This window comes from Convolutriloba macropyga, chromosome 3 (genome assembly GCF_964194025.1).
Source record: "Convolutriloba macropyga chromosome 3, txConMacr16.3, whole genome shotgun sequence".
NCBI lineage: Eukaryota > Metazoa > Xenacoelomorpha > Acoela > Convolutidae > Convolutriloba > Convolutriloba macropyga.
The window spans coordinates 64,920,244-64,940,758 of record NC_134470.1 but is presented as its reverse complement, the minus strand read 5'-3'; the positions used below and the strand labels follow the sequence as shown (position 1 = coordinate 64,940,758).

Here is a 20,515-nt window from a genome sequence, read left to right as displayed (position 1 = left end):
AAATTCTTTAAATTGTAAAAAATAGGAGCGCTATAATAGCCGGCTGAGAAGATGAGGGCGTCTATTAATAATCACATGCCATACCTTAACTAGTTGCACTGGGAGCGAATCAAAAACTGAGTGTACTGAAATTCAATAGCAAAACTGTACTAGTTATTCATAGCAAAACAATGCAAAAAAATTCTACAAATCGATTCAACCTCCGTCGTTATCGTCACTGTTGGAAGAGTCGCTGTAATTTCCCAAGGAAAGCAAACCCGTCGTTTCTACTGAACTAGATGATGGTAAAATTTTAACATCCGTTTGACCAGTTTCTTTCTCTTTGATTAGCTCAACCTCATCATTGCTTCTGGAATCCGCTGCGACTTCACTCGAAGTTGGTTTTATACCGCTGGATGATGATGAACTCAATGTTGCAATCTCATTACGCGAATCTGAATTTTCTAAACATTCAGCTCCGCTGCTGTTAAAAGTTTCTTGACAATTATTCGACTGAGATCCGCTCTGATTTGTGTCAACCAGTTTTGGACAGCTTTCTTCCACAGAAGCGTTAGTCGAAGACGAATCTTCTAACTTGGTCTTTTTAGGTTTTGCCTTAACTTTCACTAAACCACTCAGAGCACTTTTCGGCTTGTTCAGTTTGCCCGACGACGATTCAGTTTTTGGAATTTTTGGTCTTGGACCTTCAAGATCTTCAGATGATAGAATGTCAGTTGATTTACTGCAACTTGAGCTACCACTGGCACAAGGTCCAGTTAGCAGATTTGGAAGGGAATCACAGTCGTCAATATTGAAATCAGAAGACGCGTCTTCTGTGTCGTGGATTGACGAGGCTGTGATTCGTTTGATTCTGGTCCCATCGCTTGTCTTTTCATACAAAGAGTTGATAAACGCTTCGTCTTCTTCCTAAAATGCGAATGCAATAATACTGTGATTTAATGAGGCGGCCATAGCAAAAAAAAAACGAGGTGCCATATCGGAGGTGTCGTTATAGCGGAATCCAAAAATAAAATTCTTTAAATTTTTTTCATAAAATTTCACTTTTAAGGTTCCCAATCGATGATATATCCAAACCTGAAAACTTCCTACCAGATCTGTCAAAGTAACGGTTTCTAGCTAACAAACAGATGGAAATGCTAAGAAATCGTCTCAAAAGTTTTGTCGTCCAAGTAATCAGTAAATGCAAACAGTTAACCAATACCTCTTGTTTCAGAAGTATCTGGGCAAGCAGCTGTTGCTGTTTGGCGAGACTGTCTCCAATGAGATCATTCAAATCAGTCTGGGCGTTGCTGTCTGCTCTCTCCTTCAATTCTTCTAAGTTCTCCATAATTTCCATTTCCCTTCTTGAGTCCTTGGTTCTGTTCTCCAGCACTGCCATTGGGTTGTTAGCCTCTTCCTGGGCTATTTCTTCCTGTTTACGCTTGTCTTCAGCAGCTATCAACTTGGCAGCCTCAAAGTTCCTAAATTCAACACAAATTTCAGCCGTTGGGTAGCGAGCGGTCATAATTATCGATGAGATTTGCTTTAAGTAATATAATGAACTGTTTATTGGAACCTGAATTAAAATTGTTATACCACTTGACGAAGGTACGTGTAGGTACGTGTAGCGCTTACGAAGGTACGTGTAGCTTATCAGAAAATTACGAGACAACAAAAGTTCAGCGCTGCCCATTGTTTAAAATTTACCATGAAGTCATCCAAATTTCTGATACCCTAAGTCATTTTAGTGCCCTTATAGTTCCGACCAACTTTAGTGGCGGGAGAGAACTTTACACTCGACCGTTATTTTGATCAGTCCATTTTCGCCGATCGACATATTCACCGTACAAAATTGTGAGTGGTATCATGAGAAAGCTTGTCAAGCGTAAAATTACAAATTGAAATATTTTTTTGAATTTAGCTTTCTCCGAGGAGTTACGGAGGTCTAATGATTTGAGAACGTTAGCTTTTCGTGGTTTTAGACGAATGACAAATTGTACTTGTTGGTCAGGTCAGAACACGGTTAAGCGTGGAGGCTCCAAAATTTTTTAAGAACCAGCTTTTCTTTGCCTATCAATAGCTTTAGATGAATTAGAACTTGTACTTTTTGGTCAGATCTCACCCCGGTGAAGCGTGGGTACTTCAAAATTTTTCAAAAATTGGCTTCTATTTGCTTCTCAATAGCTTTAGGTGACTAAAGAATTGTACTTTTTGTCAGATGTGACCCCGAGGAGAGGTGGGGCTAAAAATTTTGGTTTTTAACTGCTTAATAGCTTTAGATGACTGACAACTTGCACTTTTTTTCCAGATCTGATCCTGTTGAGCGCGTGGGCTGCAAAAACTTTAAACAATGGCTTTTATTCGTTTCTCAATAGATTTAGACGACTTAGAACTCTTACCATTTGGCCAAATCGGACCTCGGTGAGGCATGGAGGCTGCCAAACCTTCTGAAAATTGGCTTTTATAACTGCTTCTCAAAAGCTTTAATTGACTTTAAAATTTGTACCTTTCGGTCTTGCTCTTTGGTCTCAACCCGGCGAAATGTGGTATATGCAAAATCGCTTGACCTTAAAAATGGCTGTAGTTGCTTCTCCAACGGTTTAGATGAATTAGAAGTAGTACCTTTTGTTTAGATCTGACCCCGATATATGTTTATTATTCTGTTGCTTTTACTTTTTGTTCTTTTCCGGGTCAGTAATGATTCCGTTGAACGTTAAAATTGCCAGTACATTTGATTTTCTCATGTTTCACCACAACTTGGACAACTTAACATCTGGTGTCATCTATGAGGCGTTCACCTTAAAAAGTTTAAAATCTCCAAAAAAGGTAGTCACTTCAAGCTCTCTGTATGAGCCGGTCAACCGATTGTGAAGGGAGCTGGTTCCAAAGTTGCGGAGTTTGAGATTTCGGACAAGTAAACAATGTTGAACACTTAAAAGTTTGTCTTCTGGGAGTTTGGTTTACGGATCTGTTTGAAAGCAAAATGGCAAAAGGTGCCGCAGGCCTCTGACAGTGACTGTTTATAACCAGGTATCTTTTAAATATGCTCCTTATAAGCTGCTACCTGATCTATTCCTACAAACCAACAAACTGAAGCCTACGATTTGTCTAAAGGGGCATTGGACGTGGTTGTTGAGACGGATACAGTAGATTCATTCAACTTATGCAATCGACGTAGTTGCTCTTTCGTGTTGCAGTGACTTTCGTTATACAAAATCTTGGCAGTGCCGTTAAATAATTGCTTTCCTATAATATATAGCTCAGTCGAGCGAAATGGTATATAACTATTTTCTCGAATTGGAATTATTTCCCGCATTGATATATTAGGCATCTTCTTCTTGACTACTTGAGATAACTTTTTTTGTAATGAATTCATTGTCTCAGCATTTATTCTGTTCTCGTTAATAGCGGCGAGGCGACAGCAGAAGTTTTTGTGTAATTTTATCTTGTTTTTTAACGAACACTTAATCTGGCACCTGGAAGAAAAAGCTATGCTTTCTTGGGTGATTTACTTTGCTCAAGTAAGTCATTTTATGCCATTTGAGATTTGATTTGAGAATATAGGCTGTGAATGAAAATCAACTGATTCCTTTAAAAATAGATACCCATGCGTCTGTTTTGATATATAGATATCAGCATATTTTTAACTTTGGGGCTGCAAATAGGGATAGAAAATGAACGTTACCTGAATTTCAACGTTACCTCAGAACGCAGTAGTTTCGTGGCTATTTTCTAGTAAACTATGGGCTATGTTCAAATCTTGGTGTTATTAATTCTTGTGCTCTACATTTACTTGAAATTCTAGTTGAATAATCACGGCCCCGTTACCCAGTCAATTGTCTGTCTAAACAATTCGTATACTATTAGTGGAGCAAAGAGTCTTCTAACGAAAAACCAGAACTTTCGGTTCCTTCTGTCTAATGCTCCATATAATGCTTTTTTGTGTGTAGCCTTGGAACCATACCTTGAAGATTTTTAAGCACAGCTGTGTATAAGACAAAAAACTTACGAGAGGGATTTTATGGCATTGTATTGCATTCATTAGAGCTTGCTCCTGCATTTATGTTTTTGCGTGGGTGATATTGTATTTTATAAAGATCGAACTTCGTTTGGATTTCAATTCAGACTTTTGAATTTTCTGGTGGATATTCACAGCTGTGTGTAATTCTCGATGCACAATTTCTAACTTTCATTTCTGATACGAATTGCATGGTTTTAGAATCATGTCAGAGCGATCCACTCGAAAATCACCCAATCGATTCAACTCAATGCCTGTATGTAAATCGGAGGTATCGACCTCAAAAAGTACAAGGTGACAGTGCACGAAGCACGTCAGTAGGGAGCAGTCACATTCTAAGCATTTTTTTTCAAGATATTGGTACAATTTCTATCTCTCGGCTACTCGCCGTTGGATCTTTGGTTTAAAGCAAAGCTCGATTTGTCGCTGAAAACACTCAAGAGATCTATGATGGCTCCAAGATTGCGCAGTATCGCTTCAAGGACGAGGTAGAAATGGTGGTTAAGAAGTGGAACCCAGCCGAATCAATACAAGTGAATAAGATCTACAGCACCAAAGGAAAGCTTCAGTCCTACAAAAGTACGGTCTTTATAATAATTAGATGTTATTCTATTGGTTACTTTTTTAAAACGGTTCTGTTCATGAGAAAAAACATCGTCAGATGAGGTACGGCCATTTAAAATTTTTGTAGTTCATGAAAATTGAGCTTTTTTAAAAATTTCTTGCTATCGTTTTTACCACGACATCCAAAGTGCCGGTTTTTAAAACTGCTTTTTGTTTCAAAAATTGTGTACGGCAAACTGTCAAGGTTTTCCGAACCTTTGAAGCTGACGTTTATTTTTTAAATTGTTTGAGACATACTATCTTTGTTTGAGATCTGCAGTGGTAACGAGTCCATGGAAGCAGTGAAAACATGTGTGCATTGTACCAATTTCAGATGCAAGGCCTTGCTTAGTCCAGGAGAACTTTCAGCATCAAAAACCGAGTCGATTTTACGCCGTGCAGAAAGAGCGAGAGGATTCTACAGTTCTAGAGAGGGAGAAATAAAGTAAAGTTTCAAGCTGCGATTGCATCAGTTCCCTACAAACACCCACTTGATCTTATCTCAGGGCGCCAAGACATCGAGCTGTTCCTGCTTTCAAACGCATTTGATATTGAAACTCTAATTTGAAGGATAACCCAAATTCAAGTAGCAAAATGCGAAAGACTATCGGAACACTCATCTTAATATTGTTTCAATTGCTACCAAAATCTCAACAATTAAGTAAGATGATTTCTGAATTTGTCTCTGCTCAAACACACTATTATCTACCTGGATTTTTTCTGATGGTGCTCCGATTTTTGTTGTCTAAACAAAATAAGTTTACCAGGTCTTCGGTGCTAATCAAAAATGCACTAATTGTGGCCCATGTAATGCCTTTAAATGATTTTGACTGAACCCTTTACATTTTGGCACTTGATCTGAGGGTTTTCAAGTTCACGTGCAACTCCGGTGCTCTTGCGATTTAGCATGACTCAGAGTAATCAGGTAGACGCTGTAAATGTTTACGGAAGTAACATTGAACATTGAGCATTTAACAATGAAGAAAGTAACATTTTATTAAAGCTAATTTAGAAAATATTGTGTTTTAGACAAATGGTTTGTCTGTTGCATTTGTAGCTGTCAACGCTTTGCTATGCTTATATAAGATCTCTTTTAGAAACGTAACTCACTTCTGCTTCTGTTTAAACGCATCCACCATTTAAAGGGTTTAGCAATTACTAGATTTTTGACAAAAACGTGTGACGCCAATACTTTGTCGATAAGGGGAATTTTGTAAATCTTTTGGTGGATATTCACATCTGCATTTTATTCTCCATTATGAAAATTTTCTAATTTTATTCTTTTCTTATACTCCTTACATCGTTTTGAGAATCATGTCAGAGCGAATTACCCAAAATCATCCAATCGATTCAAATCATTGCCTGTATGTACATCGGAGGTATCGACCTCAAAAAGTACAAGGCGACAATACACGAAACATGTCATTGATCAGAAGAGACTATGAAGTTGAGGACAAGCAGCCCAGCTGGAAATTCAATTGCTGACCCCAGAGATTCGACTGCCGAACTCAGATGTCTAGAAGTTAGTGTTGAGAATGCTAACTAATAGTGAGGATCTCGAATGTCAGTAGGGAGCAGTCACATTCTAAGCATCCTTTCTTCTTTCAAGATATTGGTAAAATTTCTATCTCTCTCGGCCACTCGCCGTCGGATCTCTGGTATAAAGCAAAGCCTAATTTTTCGCTGAAGACACTCAGGAGATCTATAATGGCTCTTGAGTGTCATCAGCGACAAATTATGAAGTGGAATCCAGCTGAATCAATGCACTTGATTAAGATCTACAGCATCAAAGGAAAGCCTGAGTCCTACAAAAGTAAAGTCTTTAACAATCAGTTTGTTATCTTTTTAACATCACATTCATTTGGACAATTTTTTTAAAAAAAATGTTCTCTTGATAAGAAAATATCGTCAGATGGTGTACGGCCATTTAGAATCACTGTAGTTCATGCAAACAGTTGAGTTTTTGAAATTTCTTGCTATCTTTTTACCACGACATCCTAACTGGTTTTCAAACTGCTTTTTGTTACGAAACTTGTGTACAGCAAACTGTCAAGGGTTTCCGAACCTTTCAAAGCTAACGTTTAATTTTTAAATTGTTAGAGGCGTACCATCTTCGTTTGAGATCTGCAGTGGTAACGAGTCCATGGAAGCAGTGAAAACATGTGTGCATTGTACCAATTTCAGATGCAAGGCCTTGCTTAGTCCAGGAGAACTTTCAGCATCAAAAACCGAGTCGATTTTACGCCGTGCAGAAAGAGCGAGAGGATTCTACAGTTCTAGAGAGGGAGAAATAAAGTAAAGTTTCAAGCTGCGATTGCATCAGTTCCCTACAAACACCCACTTGATCTTATCTCAGGGCGCCAAGACATCGAGCTGTTCCTGCTTTCAAACGCATTTGATATTGAAACTCTAATTTGAAGGATAACCCAAATTCAAGTAGCAAAATGCGAAAGACTATCGGAACACTCATCTTAATATTGTTTCAATTGCTACCAAAATCTCAACAATTAAGTAAGATGATTTCTGAATTTGTCTCTGCTCAAACACACTATTATCTACCTGGATTTTTTCTGATGGTGCTCCGATTTTTGTTGTCTAAACAAAATAAGTTTACCAGGTCTTCGGTGCTAATCAAAAATGCACTAATTGTGGCCCATGTAATGCCTTTAAATGATTTTGACTGAACCCTTTACATTTTGGCACTTGATCTGAGGGTTTTCAAGTTCACGTGCAACTCCGGTGCTCTTGCGATTTAGCATGACTCAGAGTAATCAGGTAGACGCTGTAAATGTTTACGGAAGTAACATTGAACATTGAGCATTTAACAATGAAGAAAGTAACATTTTATTAAAGCTAATTTAGAAAATATTGTGTTTTAGACAAATGGTTTGTCTGTTGCATTTGTAGCTGTCACCGCTTTGCTATGCTTATATAAGATCTCTTTTAGAAACGTAACTCACTTCTGCTTCTGTTTAAACGCATCCACCATTTAAAGGGTTTAGCAATTACTAGATTTTTGACAAAAACGTGTGACGCCAATACTTTGTCGATAAGGGGAATTTTGTAAATCTTTTGGTGGATATTCACATCTGCATTTTATTCTCCATTATGAAAATTTTCTAATTTTATTCTTTTCTTATACTCCTTACATCGTTTTGAGAAGCATGTCAGAGCGAATTACCCAAAATCATCCAATCGATTCAAATCATTGCCTGTATGTACATCGGAGGTATCGACCTCAAAAAGTACAAGGCGACAATACACGAAACATGTCATTGATCAGAAGAGACTATGAAGTTGAGGACAAGCAGCCCAGCTGGAAATTCAATTGCTGACCCCAGAGATTCGACTGCCGAACTCAGATGTCTAGAAGTTAGTGTTGAGAATGCTAACTAATAGTGAGGATCTCGAATGTCAGTAGGGAGCAGTCACATTCTAAGCATCCTTTCTTCTTTCAAGATATTGGTAAAATTTCTATCTCTCTCGGCCACTCGCCGTCGGATCTCTGGTATAAAGCAAAGCCTAATTTTTCGCTGAAGACACTCAGGAGATCTATAATGGCTCTTGAGTGTCATCAGCGACAAATTATGAAGTGGAATCCAGCTGAATCAATGCACTTGATTAAGATCTACAGCATCAAAGGAAAGCCTGAGTCCTACAAAAGTAAAGTCTTTAACAATCAGTTTGTTATCTTTTTAACATCACATTCATTTGGACAATTTTTTTAAAAAAATGTTCTCTTGATAAGAAAATATCGTCAGATGGTGTACGGCCATTTAGAATCACTGTAGTTCATGCAAACAGTTGAGTTTTTGAAATTTCTTGCTATCTTTTTACCACGACATCCTAACTGGTTTTGAAACTGCTTTTTGTTACGAAACTTGTGTACAGCAAACTGTCAAGGGTTTCCGAACCTTTCAAAGCTAACGTTTAATTTTTAAATTGTTAGAGGCGTACCATCTTCGTTTGAGATCTGCAGAGGTAACAAGTCCATGGGAGCAGTGAAAATAGAGAACGCTCAGAAGAAAACATGTGTGCATTGTACCAATGTCAGATGCAGGGCCTTGCTTAGTCCAGGAGAACTTTCTGCATCAAAGACTGAATCGAGTGTACGCCGTGCAGAAAGAGCAAGAGGATTCTACAGTTCTAGAGAGGGAGAAATAAAGTAAAGTTTCAAGCTGCCATTGCGTCAGTTCCCTACAAACACCCACTTGATCTTATCTCAGGGCACCAAGACATCGAGTTGTTCCTGCTTTCAAACGCATTTGATATTGAAACTCTAATTTGAAGGACAACCCAAATTCAAGTAGCAATGTGCGAAAGACTATCGGAAACCTCATCTTAATATCGTTTCAATTGCTACCAAAATCTCAAAAATTAAGTAAATTCATTTCTGAATTTGTCTTTGCTCAAACACTCCCTTATCTACCTGGATTTTTTCTGATGGTGCTCCGATTTTGTTGTCTAAACAAAAGAAAATCATCGGGTCTTCTGTGCTATCTAAAATTGCACTAAGTTTGGCCCATTCAATGCCTTCAATTGGTTTTGACTGAACCCTTCAAATTTTTCACTCGATCAAAAAGGAGGGTTTTCAAGTTCATGTGCAACTATGGTGCTCTTGCGATTTAGTAAGTTTTAGAAAAGTAATAAGGTATACGCTGTAAATTTTTATCGAAGTAACACTAAACACTGAGCATTTACATTGAAGGTAACACTTTATTCGTGCTCATTTAGAAAACACTGCGTTGTAGCCAAAGGTTTCATCTGTTGCATTTGTAGCTGTCGCTGCTTTGCTAAGCTTATGTTTGAACTCTATTAGAAAATTAACTCGATTCTGTTTCTGTTAAAACGCATCCACAATTTAAAAGGGTTTTACTCCAGCAATTACTCAATTTTGGACAAAAACGTGTGACGCAAATACTTTGTGCTTTAGGAATGTTGAAAAAAAGTGTAATTAGCAAGGCGTTTTGGTTTTTAAACAAATCTTTGATAAATGACAACTCGTTCAACCTTTTCTCTTCGATTGAAAACCACATTTTTGGAATATAGCTGACGTAGCAGATATCAATAGAGTTAAAAGCGTTGGTTCCAAAACTCGCCCTTTCGCTCGTTCTTTTGTTGGTTTTCCCCAGCCTCAATTGTGGCCAGCACGCTAATCGCTTCAATCATGGAACCATAGCTCTCTAATTAATGATTGAAAAAAAATTATTTGTCGTTTATTTATCAAAGGCATTTTCCCAACTTCTAATTTGGAATCACATATTAGAGTGCTAAAAGAGAACCCGCTGTCTATTGGTTTAATGTCTAACAAAAAGACAACTACTATACTTGTACTCCATTACCTTATACATTCAACGAAGATCTCCCCGATTTCGATGTTGAAAGGTTTTAGGAGAAGGTTTTCTACTTCAGTTTAAATGTTTAATTCAATTTCCACAACCTATTTGCATCATGGAGAATGGGAATACGAGGTCAAATATTGGCCATGTGTTGGCTGATGGCAAGGAGAATGATAACATGATGACAAGTAGCTCGTCTTTAGTGATAGCTGATCGACATCAAGACCGATGGACACTGATGCGCACTTTCAGCCATTGTCTCATCTATTCGAGTCGAAGTCTGTTGGTTCTTCAATTTGGTTTCCCATTCATTGCCTGCATTTGGACCTCCTTGAGCTCCATCAACTGATACCAACCATAGGCAAGAATTATGATACAATATTGTTCCGAGTGATGGTCGCTGCCTAAATTCTTCTTTCTCTTATCTGCTTGCAGGACACATACACAAAATCGCGATTCAGCAATTAGTCTGGTCATTTAAAACGTTGCAGTGGTACAATAGCAATCATCAATCTCGAAGGTTACGATTCTGTGGAAAGCTCTTAAAATTAATAAGAGATCTTAAAAATAATGCATCTTGCAACATGTTCTTTTGCGATGTTTTCCTTTCCTCGGCTATCGAATGACTTCAATTTTCTTCAGATTTTACAAAAAAATCTAATTTATACATTATGATTAGAGGCGAACATTTTGATCAACCATTTTAGGCAACAAAAACGAATCAAAAAGATCCAGCAGAGGAAAAAAATCTTGTTGAAATAAAAAACGTTTAGAAGAGGCAGCAAATAAAGACGGAAACCTGCAGGCAGTCAAGGCGCCGCACAGAGATTCTCTACTGCACACAATGTTCGTTTACTTTGAGGTGTTGAAAACTTTTGTTTGCTAAACATGTAACTTTTACCTCTAGAAAATTTCTAACCTAACTGATTGTAATCAAAAGGGATTCAAGTATGACTGTAAGCTGATGGAACAACTGATCTCACTTTCTTAGAGGAATATCTGGTTGGTTGCTCTTCGCGTAGCTTTCATCACTTCTAGTGCGACCGAACGGTGGCCAGTTGTCATGTCGTGTAGGTATTGTCAATGTTTTAAATTCAGTGAATGAAACAAACTTTATACACCACAATTGGCGGGTTTCTGAGCCTATTTGTGTGAATTTGAAACGACGAATTGTTGATAAATAGCCCTAAATGAAAACCTACAACAGACCGGCTGATTTTCACTCTGCTACGAAGCTCCTCGTGAGCAGTGATATCTACGTGGAGCGTGGTGTCCTCTAGAGTTTGCGTATCCAACTATGTTTGGTGGACGAGCTCGATCAAAACATTTATAAGGATGTTTCCTACAGTACGGTTTGCAAAAACAATTGCAATAAAGATTTCGTCGACATCGCTCTGACAGGTTTTACTAAATCAAAAGTATGCAGTTCTCTCAGATTGGAAAAGGAGCTACTGTTGCACTTCGAAAGATTTTGCACAACTGCACGGCAGTGGTGGTAAAAAAAATCTTGATTCTACTCTGCAGTCTGACAAAGGCTACTCGTTTTTAGCTCAGTAAATATTGTGGACTTCTTATTACAAGCGAATGGAAAAGAATTATATGACATGGGTTAGAAAATTAGTCAGTCCAACTTTTCTTGACGCTCAGCATGCCTGACGCCCATTGGCCGGATTTGATGAATTCTTTTTCAATCAAATTATCCAAACCTTGAAGCGCCGACAGATAAAGAACTTCTAAGTTTTCCCACTGCCACTAAAAACGAGCTTATAAGAAGAAGACTTGTTGAAGAACATCCCCCATGATCTGCTTCAACTGCTTCCCCGTGATTTCTGAGAGATTAAATTGGTCTGATGAGTCACAGTTTCGGGGATCAGCTCAAACGCACATGCTCTATTTGTTAATGAGTCAATAGTTTTTGACAGAGATGTGGAGGATATTGTTGTTTCATTTATTGATGAGCGCTGCAGTACAAGCTTTAATTTGCCAAACTTTTCAAACCTTGCGTACGACATTCTTTCACAAAAACTCCAGTTGCATAGACATGGAGCTAATTGTTTAAAACGAAGAAGAACATGTTGATTCAATTTTCCTCAGCCACCAATGCCAACAACAAAGATCATCAGACCACTTCCATAGGAGAAAAATCGATCGGATTTGGAAAAAGCTCGAATTAACTATCAACGAATAGTAAAAACCCTGAAATTGAAACCAGGATCGCAGTGTGAGAAAACCTTTGATGAATTTCTTTATATTTGTGATCTTGACATTTCAGAAAATTTGCGGGCTCTACAACTGTCCGTGAGCACAGCCAGATTTTTCTTAACCGCGTGCCGAATGCTGTACGTATCAATGCCTAAAATCCATTTAATCTTTTTCTCTCGTGAGGGAAAATGGACTTGCAGTTTGTAACATCAGTGCATGGGGCAGCAAGATGTTTGAGCGAACACATGAGAGAAACTAATACCGATCTGTACACAGCGTGAAAATCTATTTGCCGGGCATTTGAGTTGCCGGGCATTTGAGATCTCTTGGTTGAAAGTCTGTACAAGCAAATGAACTTTCAGCTCAAGCAATTTCCTGTTGAAACAACCAGTCTTTACTCATCGAGAAGCGTCGTTTTCGTTGATAGTTCACTGACACAAGGCCGAGCTTGAAGACGAATTTTTCTTTGAAGGAATTTTGAAGCAGACAAAAAATATTTCAAGAGAGTCTGATCTTAACGAAAAACAAAAAAAGTTTCTGGAAGTTTTGCCGAGAGATTGAACGGCTATTGGAGGAGGATGATACAATGGCTACCAGTTCTCTTTTTGTACCTCGCTGTGCTGGAACTGGAAAAAGTGTCCTCACCAGGTGGAGTTTAACTTTTCCAAATCCTTTCGATTATTCTGTAGATCAGCGTTAAAATGTTTGACAGTTTTCCTAGTCAGTCAGTTTTTTAGCGAAATTTGTTCTTTCTACAAGATTGCTACATAAACCTCCGATTAAAATATTGGTTCCTGTCTTAAGTCCAAAGCAATTTCTATTAATTTTAATTTAGCGCCAATTTCCAGGGGCTGATCAGACTTTTCAGAACGGAACTAAACCTCTGCAAATCAACTGTATCGCGGTCAGCGTTTCCTGGACCTTCTTGATTGCCAGACGTTTGATAGATAAGTTCGTACCAATGTCAACTTTTTGCATTCAGAGTAGTAATTATTGACGAAATATTGTTTGTGGGTTGTAATATGCTAGTGTGTATTGACGAGCGACTGCGACAAATGAGCGGAGTTAACAAGTTTTTTTGGAGGAGTGACTGCCCTGTTATGGTAGACTTGATGCAGTTAAAGCCTGTTTGTTATGGAAAAACTTTTGAACCGGTAAACTGTGATCCCTACATTAGATTAATAGGATCACGGTGGTCCAGTTTCTCTTTGAGCACACAGAAAATGTGCGTCTGAAAGAAATTGTGGTGAGAATTTTTTAATCACCTATGATTTGCAGAACTCACCCACGATGATATCAGGCCTCTGAATTAATTGGTAGATAAGGATATTCCAAAGAGAACGCTATGGGCCTGCAGAACATTGAATAACGTTCAAAAACCCAACCATCAGGTATTGTTGCAACACGAAGGTTTAAGTGGCCCTTGACAATGCTAAAGGCGATCTGTCTGAAAGTAAAGAAATCTGTGGCACTTTTTATCACTTTACAACAGATGACTGAAAATTTCACTTGTGGGCTTGCTTCTTGTCTTGTATCTGTCCACTTGAATTATATAAGTACTAACAGTGTGGATAAACAAGATGGTTTGGCGAATGGTGCTGTCGGTGATCTACATGAACTGCGTTTCGTGCTGTCTGAGATTGTAGTTTTTGGCTGTACATTGAGTACAAGTCAATTGGGTGTAAGGCAAAAAATCGAATTCAAGCAAAGTATCCTAAACAAGTATTTGAGGGCTTAACACCTAGCTTTAAAGTTGGTAAATTTTCAGAGTCAAAAACAACTTTGGCCAGTTGAGTAATCTGGAAGTTGAACGACTTTAGTTTCCGCGTGTCCAAGCATAGGTAGTCAGTATTCAGAAGTATCCGGGTAAAACGGCTTGTGGTGGACTTGCCACTGATTTCTGGAGTCACTCAAAACCTAGTCTTTACAGGGACCTAGGTAGACTTGACACTGGACTTTCTAGGTGCCCGAGTGAGCAAGGGATATAAATTATTTCAGATTTTGTACAAAGATTCTTGTGGCACCGCAACTGAAAATGTGATTGTTTTTGATTATGATAGAACTCATCTTGTCAAAAAGCTTAATCTTTTTGATTCCTTAACATCCGAAATTTTGATAAGTTGTATATTAGACTGACTTTCGACATCAATGATTTTTCATTTTAGCGTGAACTCCAGCTCCTATTTAGAAATTGAGCCTCTAATTTACCTCGACTTATTGCAGTTTATTAAATATCTAATCAAAATCCCTCCAAAATTTAAGGTCGTCATTACCATTTGACGTACGCCAGCTATAGTCTCGCCCCAATTAAGCCCCGCCTATATTTGAGAGCAATACAGCGACAATAATTGGTTTCTTTTTCATTTTTAGGTGATTTACGGATAATCTTTATTCACCACCGTCCTCGAAACAAGACAGATACAGAGGCAGTTAAGAGAACTTTTGCTGCAATACTAAGATTGTTATAACCTTCAATTTTTATGGGGCGACTTCAACGTTCAATTGAACGAAATAAACTGGAAATCGATATCGCAATCTTTTCGCTACAGGCAATTGATCTCACAAGTGAACCCTCGTGCCTTCACAATGATAGACGGGGTTTTTGCGAAAAGCATGAAAGCATCAGCAAATGTTCTAGAAGCGCCTTTAAATTTTTAACAAACAATTTTGGCATTCATTGAACTCAATTAATGAGCACTGTGAACCAAATCTTATTGTCTTTACTCATCTGTTAATCGTGTTTCGCTTTTTTGATAACTTTTAAAAACGTTAACTTTGCATTCTGAGCCGTAATTAGTATCCAATACAACTAATTGGAAATCGAATTCTTTTCGGTCTCATTTTTAAGATGATACCGGAGGTTCTTTAAATGTGCAAAGTTGTATATTTGCCAGTACTTGACTTTTTTTCGTGGTTTATTTTTTGCATTCTTTTTTTTCTGCTGTATTAAAAGCTTTGGTAATTTGGAATTGTGTTTTTTTCCCAATTAATTGCATATTAATGATCGGTTCTCCTTACCTTAACAACCAGAGTATTTACAGTTCAAATTCGTTTTGATAATTCTCAACATATGTAAATTTTTGTTTGGCTTTTGTTTTTTAAACTCTTCTGTTAGTCAATTGGGGAATTTTCAGGTTTATGAATTAGCTCTTTGGATTTTAATGCACGACTTGTTCTGATATTTTTTGTTCAGTAAATTATCGCCCATCGATATATCGTACAGGATTGTGTGGAATCATTAGAAAGCTTGTCAAGCGCACAATTTCAAATTCAGAAGGATTTTTTGTATTAAGATTTTTCAGAGGAGTTATGCAGGTTTAAAGATTTGTGAACATTAGCCTAAAATCCGTTGGTTTGTTCAGATTTACCGTAATTTTTGCTTGAACTTTGATCAATTCTTGCTAAAAATAAGATACAATTGTCAACGGAATTCTCAATGGTTTTACGTTTAAAGGTCAAAAAACAATTGGTGAATTGAGAATGGAGAATTGGTGATACGTTTTAACAAAAATTTTTGACAAAACTTGTAGCTAAGTTTTTGAAAATTCAGCATTTCTCCTTTTCATCAAAAATCTTATCAAATACGCCTGTTCGGCACACGTCCAGTTTGAACAGTAGTAGACATAAAACCTGCCGATATAATCTTCATTCGCTCATATATGGGCTAATTGTCCCTCCGGTTCTTCTGAAAAATTTCTGGAATTGAACTTTTTTTGAAGTCTCGCTAATTTAAACCGATAATCATAAAAATGCATAGTTTATTTTTGAAATAAAAGAATTTTCATTTGACAAAAAAATTAATACTTAATATTTCAAAAAATTTCTTGTTTTTAACAACCGCGCAGCGATAGTAAGGCAAGTGTTTGTCTAACCGTTGAGTTGTGCGATGAAAAAGGATTCGGATATTTTTGGAAATTTCATTTTCGATATAATTTCTTTTGCATTTTTTTTATCCTAAGAATTTTATTTTCATAAAAAGGCTCAATTATTAAAAGGTCCTTTCATGTTCCGATAAGTCCCAATTAAACAAAATTTTGTTTTATGAGTGAAGCTCGTGGTTTTTATGACTCAGACTATTTGTTTTCGTAAATTTTAAATGAGTTCTTGAGATTTGACACCATTTGACGTTCTTTTTGTAGTATTGTGGCTGAGTTTAATCATTCGAATATCAAATGTTGGTATCTGGGGCGCTAATTAACAAAATAACAAGCTAGCACTTGATAGCATGCTTTTGGCAAAATAAGTCGACCTAAATCCAAATTTCCTAATTTATGGTAAAACGACTTTTTGGTCAAAATAGCTATTTCGTTAATATTTGGTACATTTTTGTTTTGAGGGAGAAGCCGCAAGAGCAAGAGCAGTTTTGGTCCAATTGTGGAATTTTATAGTTTAAAAATTGTTGGTATTGAACTCGGGCTATGTATATTTTTATGAAATGCTTTTTACTTATTTGTATTTTATATTAGTTACAGACCGAAGTTATTTCAAATCAAAACTCAACTATTGGTTGAATTTACGTGCATAGGAAAATACAAAAATTTCCGCGAAAATAATTTTGCTTTTTTTGGCTTCAATAACCTTTGCAAAAAATTATTTGTTAAATTTTGATTTCTGCTTTGTATTCAGTTTTAATGTGTAATGTTTTGACTCAGTCTGCTTAATGACATCAACCATGGGATTTAAAAGCAGTTACAAGTTAAACTATTTACCGTTTTCAGTTGATAGCCTACCGTTTCTATGTCCTATATTTTTTTTTAAAAAGGTAAGGAAAAAATAATGGTTTTTTGAGATTTGCCACTTTCAATCTTATTTCTCAAACTTTGTAGCTTAGTCTCATTGAAGAAAGAGGGTACATTCTCTTTAAAGTGAATTATAATGTAGTCTTAATTGCTGTTTTATTATTTAATTTATGGTTTTCTGGCGTTGATACTACGAGTTTTTACAAATTTTTTATATATTTTCTGTGACTTTCCAGTTTTCGAGGTTCCTTTTGCTGTCTTCTCCGATCATCACTTCAATGGAACATTAGTGACAAGTCGCATATCACATTAAATGCATTGAAGTAAAGCGCAATTGGTTATATTCAATATTTTTAGTGAATACATTTTTATCTTATAGGCATCGATCCTCCTTTTCCTCGCAAAATTGAAACGACTTTTTGATTTTTGCCTGTATATTTTTCTTTTTGTAATCCTATGACATTCTGGATAAGGGGGATAAGGACAGGTCTCAATGATTCTGTATGAAGGTATAAATGAAGCCATTGAATGATTTCAGCTGATAGTTAATTGCTTGCATGACTTTGAATTTAATTGTTTTCAAGAAGTTAAAACATAGTATTTGTAGGGGGATAGTATTTGTTCAACACTTTTCTCTCCGTCATTTTTTACAATCCCGTTCTGCTAACGAACAAAAACTACCTGAAAGAAAAGGTCAGCTATACTTGTCTCCGTCAAACAAAAATTAAAAAACGATTTATTCAGAATGCCCTATTTTTCGACCTACATCCATCGATGCCGGATGGTGTACACGGCCCTTTATTGTTTTTTTTCTCGTTTTCAATTCTCAGATAGCACATTGTTGACGAAGATTTTCGATCGAAACAGCAGTTGTCAGCAACATAAACCGACTAGTTTTCGAGGTTCCTTTTGCTGTCTTCTCCGATCATCACTTCAATGGAACATTAGTGACAAGTCGCATATCACATTAAATGCATTGAAGTAAAGCGCAATTGGTTATATTCAATATTTTTAGTGAATACATTTTTATCTTATAGGCATCGATCCTCCTTTTCCTCGCAAAATTGAAACGACTTTTTGATTTTTGCCTGTATATTTTTCTTTTTGTAATCCTATGACATTCTGGATAAGGGGGATAAGGACAGGTCTCAATGATTCTGTATGAAGGTATAAATGAAGCCATTGAATGATTTCAGCTGATAGTTAATTGCTTGCATGACTTTGAATTTAATTGTTTTCAAGAAGTTAAAACATGCAAACGAATAGCAACGCACCTCGTGGCTCCAGTCTCAATTGCATAGTCTAGATTCTCGATGTCCGTTTTGAAGGAGATGTCTGCACAGCACATTGGACACCTGATGTAGAATCTGAAGATCTTAAGACCCAAGTAAGTCTCTCCCTGAGCTGTCTCACGCCTAGCGTTGAACTTGGTTCCCCTAAAATAAATAAAATACAAATATTCACACACAAATTTATCACCAAAATATTGCACCATAATCTTCTATCAAGTCATTTAGCATTTCTTTTCAGCTGTACAGTGACTTTAATTTGCGATAAGTCTTCAACAACCTATAAGTCTTCTGTCGTTTCTTAGGCACGTATTGCTAGCCGATTCTCAGGCATGCAGATCTCTTTCCCTTGAGACAGAACAACAAAATTGGCGAGGAAATATTTTTAGACTGAGAGTAGGCTGATTTGGATAAGAGCCCATAACCTACAAAAATTAACTTGATGTGGTCTTATTATTCGTCATTACATCATCCAAAAACGGAACGTTTGTATAATAGCCTAAGATGCCAAATTGTGAAAATGGTTACGTTAATATTCTTAATTGATGAACCAGAGGATCGTGCTGTATGTATCTGAAACGTACCTGTATATATAATGTCCACAGGTATTACAGCGCATGTTGAATGGAGCCATGACTCGCTGCACCCACTGGGCACTTCTGTCCCTTTTCAGTCGAGGGATTTTCCGGTAATCATAGTCAGGGGGATAGTATTTGTTCAACACTTTTCTCTCCGTCATTTTTTACAATCCCGTTCTGCTAACGAACAAAAACTACCTGAAAGAAAAGGTCAGCTATACTTGTCTCCGTCAAACAAAAATTAAAAAACGATTTATTCAGAATGCCCTATTTTTCGACCTACATCCATCGATGCCGGATGGTGTACACGGCCCTTTATTGTTTTTTTTCTCGTTTTCAATTCTCAGATAGCACATTGTTGACGAAGATTTTCGATCGAAACAGCAGTTGTCAGCAACATAAACCGACTAACGTCGGATGAATTGCTCTCGAACGACAGGCGGGGGAAAACTAATTTAGAGGAGGTAAAGCCTAGAAATTTTTATGGCTGCAAAAAACGACAGATGGGTTCCCACCCGCGACCTCCTGAGTGGTAGTCTGACACTTTGACCTCAAGCTATACAGGCTTGGATAGTTAATGATCGGATTTATGACTTACCATCGGATTTATGATAGCAACAAACTTTAATTCGGAATGAGAGCCATTGAAATCACGCAAAAATTCAGAGGTCAAGCGTGAAAAAGAATCACTTGAGAGTAATGTGTATATGGTGACGTCCGCATCATAGAGCCAACCCCATATACACATATTTATGAAAACTATATATTTTCTTTATTTTTTAACTATTTTTCCATTTTTCTACATAAATAAAATATATATCATTTTTTGACTAAATTTACTATTTTTGCTAAAACTTCATTAAAAATTCACTGGTAAAACCTAAATTCACCATTACTGTTTCTAATGCTCTTATCATCAAATGGATCTATAGCTATTTTATATTGTTCTTTAGTTTCTAAATGATGTTTATTACTATCAATAGTATAATTAGTTACATATTTAGTTTTACCTTCATATATAGCATTAGTATAATCTTCCAAATTAATCTGTTTTTAATAGTAGCTTTAGTTATACCTTTTAACTTTTTCTGTTCTTCTCTTTTAACAGTATTATCTCCGAAGGAGCTATGCTCATCAACAGAGTTGTGGTGTAACCTATAACAATATGCTTTAGCTTTAAGGAAACATGTTTCTATAATAGTATCATTAGGTAATTCATCCTTCATCTTACTTAACTCATTATTATGTAAAATATCTTTTATCTTATCCATTTCCTTTTCTATAGTACTATCTAATGGAATATTTATGTTTATAAAAATACTATCTGTATCTGTGTAATGATAACTACAACCTAACTCTTTCTCAAAGTAATCATATATAGCTTTATACATGAATAGTTTAGCTTTTTCTAATATAACAAATCCAATATAATTAAACATATCTAATTTAACATTACCTCTCGTTTTATGTACGGCTACTAAATCATCATCAAACTCTACAGAATGTTTGAAACCAATATTTTCTACTAAATTAATATATCTATCTACATCATTAACTAATTCTACATATTATATACATTCTCTATTGTTTTTCCATAGAAGGCATTATTCCTTAACTTAAAGAATACATCCCCAAATTTATCACACTTAGCTTTAGCTTCTTTTCTTTTCTGAATATTAAACTCAAAATAAGGCTTTAACCGCTCACTCTTACTATATTCTAACTTTTGCTTAATTGTAATATCTTCCAATTTCAAACCATGATCTAA

The 20,515-nt window shown here is 36.5% G+C and overlaps 1 protein-coding gene across 1 annotated transcript; it reads right to left on the bottom strand.

Moving 5' to 3' along the window:
* Positions 1-116: 116 nt before the first annotated feature.
* LOC142337205 (uncharacterized) lies at positions 117-18,980 on the bottom strand. The gene is made up of 4 exons (XM_075386338.1): positions 18,754-18,980; positions 18,155-18,316; positions 1,202-1,460; positions 117-906 (listed from the first exon to the last, which is right to left on the bottom strand). The coding sequence occupies exons 1-4, from the start codon at positions 18,906-18,908 to the stop codon at positions 196-198; spliced, it is 1,287 nt and encodes a 428-aa protein (XP_075242453.1). The 5' UTR covers positions 18,909-18,980; the 3' UTR covers positions 117-195.
* Between the last annotated feature and the right edge of the window lie 1,535 nt (positions 18,981-20,515).

What these genes read in the sequence shown, in the direction of transcription:
- LOC142337205 (XM_075386338.1), bottom strand. Translation starts at nt 18,908, where the DNA reads ATGACGGAGAGAAAAGTGTTGAACAAATACTATCCCCCTGACTATGAT. An exon ending in TGTGGACATTATATATACAG is followed by an intron (nt 18,317 to 18,753) that starts GTACGTTTCAGA and finishes TATTTATTTTAG; the next exon opens with GGGAACCAAGTTCAACGCTA. An exon ending in ATTGAGACTGGAGCCACGAG is followed by an intron (nt 1,461 to 18,154) that starts GTGCGTTGCTAT and finishes TGTTGAATTTAG; the next exon opens with GAACTTTGAGGCTGCCAAGT.